The 13210-nt window shown below is 36.5% G+C and overlaps 1 protein-coding gene across 2 annotated transcripts in view; it reads left to right on the forward strand.

The window, feature by feature from the left end:
• The first annotated feature begins 841 nt into the window (after positions 1 to 841).
• SLC13A1 (solute carrier family 13 member 1) overlaps positions 842 to 13210 on the forward strand; it is a 79175-nt gene continuing 66806 nt past the window's right edge. For both annotated transcript variants that reach the window (XM_072652865.1, XM_072652867.1), the window contains exon 1: positions 842 to 994. In XM_072652865.1, coding sequence (XP_072508966.1) covers positions 896 to 994 — 99 coding nt within the window. In that variant the 5' untranslated portion in view covers positions 842 to 895. The remainder of the gene's footprint in view (positions 995 to 13210) is intronic.

The following is a 13210-nucleotide window of genomic DNA, read 5'->3' on the forward strand; positions in this document are numbered from 1 at the left end:
AGAGTTAAATGGCACAGTGGATAGAGTGTTGGACTTGTATTCAGGAAGCTCTGAGTTCAAATATTGCCTTAGATGCTTACTATTTGTGAACCTGGAAAATCACTTTGCCTCAGTTTCCTCATACGTAAAATGGGGATAATAATAAGTACTCACTTGTCAGGTTTATCGTCCTAAATGGAAGAACCCTGAAATCCATGCATAAAGCTAAGCTTACACATAGGTAAAACTGTCTGCCTAAAAGGATTATTTTAGGAGAACTAATTGCCTCCCTCTGCAAAAAAATCCCAGAAAAATGCCTCCCCACCCCCAAAACCAAACCTACTTGTTCCAAATATCTCTAAATAAAGTTATATCTATCAGTGCTCCTTGTGAAGTAGAAAATTAATAAATGTTTGTAAGAAATATTAGCTAAATGAATGTTGGTTATAGAACGTTTAAGACTTTATCTATAGAACATTTTTTTTTAAATTTAAATTTGCTGTCCAGAGGAAGAGGTAACATACTGACTGTTCATTAACACCTTAGTAGAATTAGTTTTTCATGTTAGTAAAAAAAGCTGCTTTCTACTTGGTGTCAAAATATTTTTATACTGGCATTGGGGGAAGGGACAGGAACAAGGAGAAAACCTTATCATTCTTTAAAGGCCTTTAATAGACACTATTAGTTCGGACTATCTTTCAGTTTCACTGAGACGCTGTTTGCTTTTCTTTGCATATTAGTAGAGGCACTAAAGCAATAAAAAATCAGATTTAATGTTAACTAATGCTGGCCATGGTGTTGTAATGACTCAAGATGATAGACTAGAGAAATATTAATCCAGGTTGGTTATTTAATGTCTGCTGTCATTTTTTTTTAGACAGTTCATATGAGAAATTGAAGGTCTTTGCTTACAGCAATGAAGCTTCTCAACACCATCTTGGTTTATCGCAGGCTTATCCTCATCATCCTCACTCTGCTGCTTTTATTGCCACTGCCTTTAGTAATCCGAAGTAAAGTAAGTGAATAATGAGAAAGTAGTACTGATTAATTTCTTGACTAGTTTCCATTATCCTGTGTTTTCATTGCATGATCTACCTGGCTCAAATTTGAATGTGCTGAAATTGTAAGAGTTTGAAGTCAAGATTTACTTGGATCATCGGACTTTATCCATTTTTTTACTTCTTAGTGATTAATATTACCTCTATGAGAAGATAATTTTGATTCACAGCAGCTCAACTAAATGTTCAATTAACCAAGTTTTTGTCTTCATTAAAATTTTGTGAGAACATAGAGAAAACAATGACAATAAGCTAAAAGCAGAGATGAATTGAGAAGGTAACTTTCAGGAAATATCTTTTAGTCAGATTTAACTCCTATTCTTTAAGGAAAATGCTCTGCTTTAGAGCTGATACATAAATTCTAGTGCCAGCTCTGATGCTTAGTTACTATGTGACCATAGTCAAGTTACTCAAGTTATCTGAGTCTCTTTTTTTAATCTGTAAATTGGGTAAAGTGGCAGCAAAATGGGGATACTAATAATTACACTGTTTCGCAAGGCTGTTGTGAGGAAAATGTTTATAAAGCTTCACTGTGAATCATTACTGCTCTGTTCTTTACATGGCAAATGGGCACAGCAAGTACACTACTTGTCATCCAGTTGGGAGGATTAAATGAGACACCGAGAGCGAAATTACTTTGGAAAATAGTGTTATTCCTTACTTAAATTAATTGCAATTAATTTAATTAATAAATTAATTTTAATTAATAAAAAATTAATCACAATACCATATCCTAATCAAGTTAGATTCCACTCTAATTCATAGACCATTCCACTTCAGCATTGTTTTGTTTTTAAGTGTAATTATTTGAAAATTAAAAGAATAATCAAACTGACCCAGAGATACCTGAAAAGCAAGAGACCTGAGGTTATCTTGGTTTGCCCTGACCCAACTTAGTTGTTGTTTTCTATCTCAAATAAAGGTAGGAGATTTTGAAATGCATGGAAAAATAAAAATGAAGTTTTGGAAGTAGAATTCTCTTTTAATGAGAAAATGCTAAATAAACATAAAGCACTTTCTCTTTCATAAAGAGATATGCTATAAATAAAGTGTATGGTATCATAAGTGCAGGCATTTCTTAGTGTGGCAAAGTGGAAAAAGCATGAGTTTTGGAATTACAGGTTGTTGTTTTGTTCAGATGTTTTAGTCATGTCTAACTCTGTGACCACATCTGGGGTTTCCTTGGCAAAGATACTGGAGTGGTTTGCTATTTCCTTCTCCACTTGGTCCATTTTGTCAGACAATCAGAAGTTAAGTGACTTGTCCAGGGTCACATGGCTAGGAAGTATGTGAGGCTGGATTTGAATTCAGTTCTTCCTGAGGCCCAGTGCTCTATCTATCCATTGAGCCACTGACTGCCTCCTGGAGTCATAGGACCTGTGTTCAAATTTTGACTCTGTTACTTAATATTTACGTGATGTGAGTTGTCACTTTAATGTGTGTATGTGTGTGTGTGTGTGTATGTGTGTGTGTGTGTGTAGTTGCTTACTTGTAATGTGAGGGATTTAGACTAGAAGAGCAGTCCTGTGAGTATATGATCCCATCATCAATGTTAATCATACCTTCTTTGCATTTGAGTGGATGGGGGCATGAGTTGCACTAATCAAAATAGTTTAGCACTAATTGGCTAAACTTTGGGGAGATAAACCTCTCTTGACTCAGCCAGATGGCCCATCTTCTTGAGCTGGAAAAGATTTAAAGACCAGAGAAAACTATGAGAACCTACCTGGTACTGCTTGGAAAAGTTACTTACCAAGGGATTGCCCATCATGCAATGAATTTCTTTTGATTTTAGCAACTCACACAAATATCCAGTAAGGCATAAAGGAATTATAGTCCAAATTAGCACTGAAAGAATCATGGATTTTATTTATGTTTGTTTTTGAAAGTAAGTAAGATATAGTCTTTTATGTTTGGAATATTTTCATCAAAAGGGAATTCTAACCTGAGAAATTTCTGTTGACCATTTGTCAATTGGGGAATGACCCTTATTCTTATAAATCTGAACAAGTTGTGTATTTTGGAATTGAAACTTTTATCAAAGAACCACTGTAAAGATATTTTTCTTTAGCTAATTATTTCCTTTTAAATCTTAGCTGCATTGGTTTTATTTGTAAAAAAAATATTTTTTTAATTATATGTAAATAAAATTGTCCATTTTGTCTTTTGTGAGCCTCTGTTTTTCTTGTGTGGTCATGAGCTCATCCCTTCATCACAGATCTGGGAGAATATTTCTTCCTTATGTTTCTCATTTTTTTATATTGCCACTTTTTAATGTTCAAGTTATCCATTTGAAATTTATCTTGATATACGGTATGAGGTCTTAGTCTAAACTTAATTTCTGCCAGCCTGATTTTGACTTTTCCCAGAAGTTTTGTCAAATAGTGAATTCTTAACCCAGTAACTGGGGTTTTTGTGTTTATTGAATTTCAGGTACTGATCAACCTTGTTATCCTTTAACCAGTACCAAGTCATCGTTAGGATTACTATTTTATAGAATAGCACAAAATTTATACTGCAGTATGAAATCTGAAACTGCTTAGTCTCCACACTTTTTTTCTCCATGTTTCTTTTGAGATTCTTAAGGGTTTTTGTTTTGTTTTATTTTTGTTTTTTAGTAAGAAGGTTATGTAAGTTGGGAGAAAGAAAATAAATACTTGTTAATTTAAAAAAGTTTTAAAGAAAAGAGTGATCTCTGTACTTCTTCCCTACTTTCAAGTCTCTTTCAATATCACCTATTTTGGGAAAAAAGTAGACAAGAGCTAAAACCAGTCATGACAAAGCAAAACTGTCTCTGGGCCCTACTCAGCCTCGTATAACCTTTGACTTACTGATATGTCTGAAAAATTGATTGCTCTTTTTAGTCTCAAGTGCTTCCGGGAAATATTTGATCCAAACCCTTTGAAAAAGAAGACAAGTAAATAAAGTACTTGTTTTGAAGCAAAATTATTTTCTTAGAAAATACATAATTGGTATATGGAGTACTATTGGCTTTTCTATGGAACCTTGGCTATAATGAACATGGCCCTTGTGGAAAGTGAAGGCATGAAATCAGGTGGCATTTGATGAAATGTTTTCCTTTTGCCTTCTCTTCCAATCAAGACATTTGTTAAAACTCAATTAATGGTAATGAAAGGCTTTTTCCTTGTACAATAAAGTAATTTCATTTTTGGCTACTTTTAAAAGCATATTTAATCATTCAATCAGCCACTAATTAAACTCACAGAATATTGTCTTACAGTGACTTACAAAGAAAGCAGTACATTTTTTAAAAGAGAGTGCCTTTTTAGTGTATTTTTTTAAAGAGATCCTTTGTCTCAAAAACAAGAAAGAATGTAACATTGAAAGTATGCCATTCAAGTAGATGCAGATCAAGTTAATATAAATTTCAGTGGTCTCAAACTAAACAATTCTCTGGTTCTTTTGATAGCCTAAATTGTATAGAATGGGAACTGAACCCCAACTGGGCAGAATTAGGATCATTGGCTGGAAGTTGGGAAAGCATGTTTAGGCTTGAGGAAAAAGTTACTAATGAGTAGAATTGTCCCAAAGTGAGATGAGTTGCCTTCAAAGATTTTATCAAAATATTAGATGGGCTCCCTCCATCTGTGGCTTTCCAATAGAGGATGGATGACCATCGGTTAGTGACATTGTAGAGGGGATTGATTCCTCCACATGTTCAGGTAGAACTGAATGTTTTTCTGACGCCAATAGAGGTTCACAGACACAATGTAAGCATCCTTCCTGAGAGAGACAGAGAGGAATGGAGACAGGCAGAAACAGAGAAAGAGAGAGGAGGGGGGTGAGAGAGAGAGAGAGAGAGAGAGAGAGAGAGAGAGAGAGAGAGAGAGAACTATAACCATGAAACTAAACTTAGGTAGACTAAATAATCAGCCGGTGTGCTGCTTGTTCTGCTTTTCATCTGCTAGCTATACTGTTGTAAAAACAGCTTGAAATGGCCCCACACTAACCATCATAGTCAGGATTACTGCGAAAAAAATCTCTGAACTGTTTAGATATGTTGAGAGTATTTTTATTGCAACCTTATGCTTTTACACACTTTCCTTTATGATTACATCTCTTCCCCTCCCTCCCCTACAAGCCATTCTTGGTTTAAAAAAAAAAATTAGAGAATGAATTAAAAAAAAGCAAGTCACCAAAACCACACAACACATTAATAAGGCCTGACGGTGCATATAATATTCTATATCTGTGGTCTTCCATCTCTGAAGAAAGAGACAGGGGGTTAGCTATTTAATATTTTAGGATTACTTATCTTTCAGAGAGGAATATCAGGTTTTCTAATTGGAAGGGACCTTACTAATACTTGAGGTCAACCTTCTCATTTTAAAGATATTCAGTAGTTACAGTCATATCCAACTCTTCATGATCCTGTTTGGTCTTTTCTTGGGAAAAATGAGTGGTTTGCCATTTCCTTCTCTAGCTCATTTTACAGATGAAGAAACTGAGGCCAACATGGTTAAGTAACTTGCCCAGGGTCCCACAGTTAGTAAATGTCTAAGGTCAAATTTGAACTCAGGTCTTCCTGACTCTAACTCTGAAACTCTACCCACTTCATCACCTAGCTCCTCCCATTTTAAAGAAACTAATTCAGAGAGGTGAGATGACCATTCTAAGGTTGTATAGGTAGTAAGAAGCAGCACAAGAATTCAAATCCAAGTTTTCTACTCTTTCTACTAAATTATGTTGCCCTTATTTAGAGGTCAGAAAAAAAAAAACCCAAAGTCTTCCTCAAGATTCGTCCTTCTTTGGAACAGTTATGCAAGCTCTCCCTTGTTAATGGTCAACTTCTAATACTTTACTCTTAGTGGAAATAGCTTATACAGGCTTAGCTGTAGGTAAGGTCAAATTTATTGTCATCATGTCCTCAAGTGATCTTGTACCTTTTTTAATGGAAGTGCTATGGAGCCTAGGAAGGTCCAAGTAGCTTAGACAAGAGGTTTCTAGTTGTTAAGGGAGATGGTCTTGCCCTGTAGAAATGGACCCGAACTTATTAAATACTAGGGTGATAATATTATGTAACTTGAGTATTGCAAGACCGCCTCCCGCCCAAAGTCTCTTCTCTACACAGCTACCATGGTATTTCCTTTCCTTCCTGTATGAACAGTAAATCTTGCCATTTGCCACTCTTTTAGAGATAAAATTTGGAATATTACAGCACATTCATTACCTAAAAGAGAAGAAAGCCACCTGACCTCTCCTCTGCTCTTCTCCCATTAGTGTGTCAGCATGGATTAGTTTGTTAGATTAGCAAATCATCATCACTTGGAAGAAAAAGACCCACTCAGGGGAGAGGGGGTGTAATTAGGGACAGGTAAGTTTTTAATGGGTGTAGGAAGGGACATATGGTGGGATGGGAGGGAAACACAACAGTAACAAGTCTCCTAAGGGAGCATAAGATGTTAACTGGGGAGGACTTTCTCCAGAAGATGGAGTGCTTGAAGTGGTTATGAGGGATTTGAAGAGAAAAACTTCACCTACTTCATAGTTTTACTTACAATTGGCCCCCGGGGCCCATAGATATCATGGATTCTTTGGATAGAATCAGAATCTCAAGGCTGTTAAAAAGGCAAAGTAGGGTAGTTAGAAATCCTCATCCACTGCTAAGCTGAAGAACGTCATCAGGCTTCTCAAGGGTTCAGAGGCAGGACAGACAGACCTTTCTGCTACATCTTACAAGTGCAGGGGTTTTTAATCTCTCTCTCTCTCTCTCTCTCTCTCTCTCTCTCTCTCTCTCTCTCTCTCTCTCTCTGTATGTGTGTGTGTGTGTGTGTGTGTGTGTGTGTTGTGGATCCCTTTGGCAATCTGTTGAAATCTATGGATCTCTTCTCAGAAGGTTTTTTAAATGCGTAAAATACATAGTATCACGAAAGAACCAATTATATAGAAAAAAAGGTGTCAAAAAATTTTAAGTTCCTAGATAATAGGCTAAGAACTCCTGCTCTTAGTTGGCTGGAGAATATGTGTATATATGTTTCTCAAGCAAAATCAAGGCATTTATAGGAAATATGAATGTTCCCAATTTTTTAACCCAATTCATGATTTCATTCAAAGGTCAAATTCTCACCACTGCTGCATATGGTCACCTCATCTGCAACTTAAAGCCTTAGAGAGTTGGTTGGGGCAGAAAGACTAAGTGGTTTGCCCAACATGACACAGTCAATATCTGTCAGAGCCAGGACTTGCAACCAGGTCCTCCTGATCCCAAGCCCAGTTCTCTATCCTCTATATCACAGCTCTTTGCATGACTATATTATTTGAAATCTCACTGCAACAAGCAGAGAAAAAAAGAAAAAAAAAAAGAAAAAGACAGAAAAAGACAGTCCCAACCTAAGGGGTTCATAGTAAAACTGGAAAGTGAGGTTAACATTTTTTTTTAAAGTAGATTCATTTACTTCTGTCTTTCATTTGGAAAAATCTCCATTTGTGTGCTCTTTTTTTACTCATTTGGGAGGGGGAAGAATGAGGGGAAGAAAATAAATACTTGCTAATCAGGAGAAAGAATGAAATTAAATTCTGAAAAAATAAAAATTTTTTAAATTGAGAGGATGAGACTACCCTGAAGTACATTTTCATGAATGTTGGTGCTGGGAAAGATTTTAGAGATTATCTAGTCTAAGTCCCTAATTTTCCAGATGAGGAAGAAAAGTCAGAGAAGTTAAGTAACTAAAAGTCACACAACTAGTTAGCCACAAAACAGAAGTGTCTTGATGCCAACCTGAGTACTCTGCTAGGATGTCAGATGGCTGGCTAGTATAATTAGCAAGTTAAGAAGGGGCTGTTGTTTTTCTTTCAACCCTCCCCTATTAATATCAATCAATCAACAAAAAAAAATTATTAAGTCCCTACTAGATGCTGGGTACTGTGCTAAGGGCTAAGGATGCAAAAAGAGGCAAAAGATAGTCCCTCTCCTCAAAGAATTTACAATCTTATAGGGGAGACAACACACAAACAAATCCATATGAAGCAAGTTTATATACAGGGTAAATAGGAAATAATTAACAGGTGTTATCTCCCATTTTTTCCCTTCTTCCCAAATACTGTAAAAGTAGACCTACTAATCTGATTCCTACTGCCTTGAGCTTCTTGGGGATTTTGTGAAGAGAAGAAAGATGGATAACAAACTTAGAATATCGTCTAACTTGTAACATTTGTCCAGCAAATGATGCCATGTCTAGTGCCTGCAGGGTGATAACTTATGGGCAGCTAGGTGGTGCAGTGGATTAGAGCGCTGAACTCTTCATGAATTGCAATCCTGCCTCTGACACTTACTAGCTGTGTGACCCTGGGCAAGTCACTTAACCCTATTTGCTTCAGCTCCTCATGTGTAAAATGTCAAACCTCTCTAGTATCTTTGCCAAGAAAACCCCAAATGGAGTCATGAAGAGTTGGACATGACTGAAAGCACTCAACAACAACAAAAATTTATTTAGGTGCAGCTAGGTGGTGCAATGGATTAAGGACCAAACCTGCAGGCAGGAAAATGCCTCTTCCTGAGTTTAAATCTGGCTTAGGCATTTAATAGCTGTGTATCTTGGGCAAGTCACTTAACCCTGTTTGCTTCAGTTCCTCATTCATAAAATGAACTAGAGAAGGAAATGGAAAACTACTCCAGTATCTTTGCCAAGGAAATCCCAAATGGGGTCATGAAGAGTCAGACATGTCTTCAAAACCACTGAACTGAATGTTAAGATACCTTTCCTTCCTTGCACATCAGGATGGAGGATTTTTCAGTCATCAGGAAATTGTTATGTTTGTCCTTCATTCTTGAAGAGGACCATGACATCAAGATGATGATATGACTTGCACTTGACTTGAGGGAGGGAGGGCTGTGCATTGTCACCAACCTCACTTTCTTCTCCTGAGTCATCAGGGTCCAGTGGCCTGAAAGAAGACATCCATCTGCAAAGGATGAAAGAAGCAGGCATAGTTAGGAGGCAAAGGAGAGAGGGAGGCATGAAGAATCAAAGGGATTATAGCTAAATCTACTTGATATAATTAACAACTGGGTTTGAAAGTTCAAAAGTCAGTTGTTTGTTGTACAAGATTATAAGCATTTTGTCTGAACATATTTCCCCGCCTTGGTTTGGGAGGTGGCCAATGGTACCTTAATTTGTATAGATGTTACTTAAGAACAAAATAATTACCACCCATATGACTTGGCCTTACTTTGTTCTTAAAGATATTAATTCCAGCGTAGACCATTCTAAACCTGCACTACCAACTGCCTTTGAATACTCTGGTCCACAGTCATTTCAAGCTAACCCCAACCCTGGGTTCCCCTTCTGCTTTCTCCATTCCTTTTCATGCTCGTGGATGATCCTGGTGAAAATCAAGCTCATTATTTGCTGCAGATTTATTACCTAATTTCAATTGGGCCCTCACTGCTATACAACAAACTTTTTATGTTCTCATATTATATCATATTCTCCAGAGTAACCATTTCAAACCTCCTGTCCAAAAACCCACCCTACTGCCTTCTTCTTGTCTTTCCCTCTCAGCAGATCTCACCTCCTATTTTACTGATAAAATAGAATTCATCAATTATGAGCTGTTTCTTCTCCCTTAATCACTTCAGAAAACATTCTCATTCCTTGTGATCTCCTTTATTCTGGTCTCTCAAAAAGTGGCCCGTCTTGCCAAAGTCAATCTTTCCCATATCTACTTTTTTTCTTCGCTATTATCTTCAATCTCTCCTTGCTGTTAATGTTTTCTTATTTTCTTATTTCTTATTCAACTACTACTATCAAGTCCTATCAAAACTACCTCCAAAATATCTCAAGCATCTATACCTCCCCTTTATTCCCAAGTAGTACTCTACTACAATCAAATGACACTTTTTATCCCCATCAGACCATATATAGCACTTTCTATAGCTCTCTGATGTACTTCTATATTATTTTGTAGGATACTTATTTGTGCATATTTATTATCTATTAAGAGGAAAGGACCACAAATGCAATGATTGTATCCTATCTAATCTTTGTATTTCCTTAGCACCTAGCATAATGCTCTGTACACCACAGGTATTCAATCAATGTTTAATTGAATTGAGAATAACTGTAGGATACCACTAAAATAATATCTTTCATTGACTCCTGGTTGTAAACATGCTATGGTTCAGTGTCTGTGCAGACCCTTCCTGCCAAAGTGTGTGGTCACAGCTACCTTTAATCCAAGACATTAATTGAAAATTAATTCCTGTCCACATTGAATCTGGGTATAATTGACCTTGTCTGTGGAGAATCAGTTTTTCAAGTTTATGAGTTTTGAAAGACTTTTGGAAGGAAATACTCTTATCTGGTAAAATTTTACTAGGACTCAGCAGTTGAGCAATACCCAATTCCCTGTCAGTGAGAAATACTGTACTGAAATTATCCTCATAAGGATCCTATAAATCTTTCTAAAATATTTAGAGAAGACAATCCGATGCTTTCATAGTGGATGCCAGGGCCTCCCTATGTCCATACCCTTTCATCCCATCTTTAGTGGAAACAAATAGCTGTTCATCATTCATGCAAAAGAGTTCAATTAATTAACACATTCAACTTTCTTTTCTTTAGTACTCACAATTTCTTTAAATCCCATATTGCAAAAAATAATTTGGTACTAAAAGTGGCCACTATAGTCATGATGGGGCAACCAACCTGGATACCAATCCAGGAGCTTGGTTTAACCCCCCAATATAGTGGGTTACCTCTCTGAGCCTGTATAGAATGTTCCAGTTTTCATGACCTTGCAAATATTTGTTTCTCCTCAATAATTGTGTGATTTCTGCACTCTTGCCAATGAGGGAATTTCTATTCTGGATATTTACTAAAAGGATCTTGTTTTTCATTTTTTCTTTTTTCAGTGTGTGTGGGGTGAGGGAGAATATATGGGAAAGTAAATAAATGCTTGTTAATTGAAAATTTTTTTTTTTAACTATATCGTGAGACAATAACAACAACCAACATATTAAGTACCCATTGTGTTTAATGCACCAGGCTAAGCATTGAGGAAATGAAGGGTAGGGGTGGGGAAGAAACAATGTCTATAGCCTCTGCCCTCACAGAGTTTACAATATCAAGGACAAGGAATATATAACATATAGCCAGATAAGTATATAATGCAAAGAAAAATGTGATAACAACAAAAGAGAGATTGAGACAAACTATTCCAAAAATAATTGGAAAAATGGAGATCAATTTTAGCTATGAGAGTTCAGGGCAGTTTCCATGATGGAACTGTTATATAAATATGTAATTAAAGTATAGTAGGTAGGTGGACAGGGGGAGGAGAGGTTCATTTCCAATAGTCTATGCCCTGTTATCCTTTTATGATGTAAGAAGAAATTTCATTAATGGAGTTGGAAAGAGTAGCTGGCCAGTGGCTAGCTATTGTGTTAACATATTAATACTCTGTTTCCTCTGTTATCTGCTCCTTATTTGATATGAATAAATCAAGTATGCCTATCCACAGGGTTGATGGGGACTTCCCACCTCATTTTCTCCCCTTCCCTATACACATACTCAACAGAAGGAAGAGGATTTCAACAGGCATGAGGAGATGCAGAAAGAAAGTGTATCTCGGGTATGGAGGGATAGACTCTATGACAGGAGATAGGCAAGTTGAGGGAAAGAGAAGTAACCTTGAGCAAACTGGAGAAGAGATGAAACTTGAGTTGCTGTCTTGAAGGAAGATAAAATTAGGAAAATCAGGGACAGAAGAGGAGATGCATTCTAGACATGGGGAGCAAGAAAGACTTATAAGAAAACACACTGTTTACTCTCTCTTTAAAAAAATAGGGCAAAATTTGTTTTTCTTCAGTCTTGCAATCCCTCCTTAATTCACTAAGATCTCTCAAAGATCCTGTAGTGAGCACATTTGATCATTCTTTTGCTGCTTTGTAGTGTGACTCATCTGGGCCTGATGACCTGAACTCATTAGGGGCACCTAGGTGTGTACTCTCTTACTATCTCACTATTTATATTGGTTTTAGATCTCCTATTAGTCATTTTTGTTCTGTTTTTTCCAAGCTAAAGATTATTCTCCTTGCAAGTTAAAAACAAGCAAACAAACAGTACTTTCCTCAGCATTTACTTTACTTATTTCCTCATTATTTTGTACTTTTTTCTTGTTTCCATTTTGTAAAACTTGGACTTTCTTTGTACTTCTACAAATGAAAGTAAAAAAAAATCAGGATAGGTCTTCTACAGTGGAACTACAAGGAAATTGAAAAATATTTTATGTTCCAGTTGTTTTTTCCTCCTAAATATACTCCAGATTTGAACCAGTTCACCAATTGTCTCAATTCTGAATCGATTTTACAGATGACAAAAATAAACACTCAAAAATCAAAGAGTTTACCCCAAATCAATCAATGTGGTAGATCTAGGATTATAACTGTATATTTTCTTAGATTGAGCTGCTTCTAGGAATCCTTCTGATGATCAGCATGTGAGATCTTCAACAGAGAGATACTGTAAATATGACAATTAAAACCAAGAAATTAATATAATGATGTTCATGTGAAGGGAGTCCATATTAAAAGCAAGAAGAAATAAAGTGACCAAGGCTGAGAAGCATCACCAGGCAGGGAAAAGCAGCCCGATGTCATGGGCCAGTCCTAGTTAACATGCAAGCTGTTTTGTGCTGATTATTTTTTCCCCTCACAATAAATTCTCTTGATACAGGGTTTTTGAGGTTAAAGAGACCAGAGAACATAATAGATGGAAGCACAGGCATATAATGAGAGGAAATTTAGAGACACTGAACTAACAATGTGAGAAGAATAAAGTCAAGAGTCGGTATAGAAAGATAAGAAAAATAAGACAAGGCAGGAAAATGGTAAATGTTGGGAGAAGCTCAGGGATGGGAGTGTTTTTCGAAGTTTGAAGAGGCTTACTTAGGAAAAAGAAAGGAGGCTGAGGAAGACTAAGTAAAAGGAAATCAGAGGGAAAGCATAAAGGAGAGACTACTGCAGGAAAGAGTGAAGAAAAAGCTTTTAAAGAAAAAAATGTCATTTTAAAGAATTGCAGCAATCAAAATGTCTGATAAGAATTAAAATAACAGCTTGTATCAGATAATAATAAAAACACTAAGATAAAGGGGAAAATGGCTATACAGGGGTGGGGAACCTGCAACCTCAAGACCCCACACGTGGCCCTCTA

Source organism: Notamacropus eugenii, chromosome 3, assembly GCF_028372415.1.
Source record: "Notamacropus eugenii isolate mMacEug1 chromosome 3, mMacEug1.pri_v2, whole genome shotgun sequence".
Taxonomy (NCBI): domain Eukaryota; kingdom Metazoa; phylum Chordata; class Mammalia; order Diprotodontia; family Macropodidae; genus Notamacropus; species Notamacropus eugenii.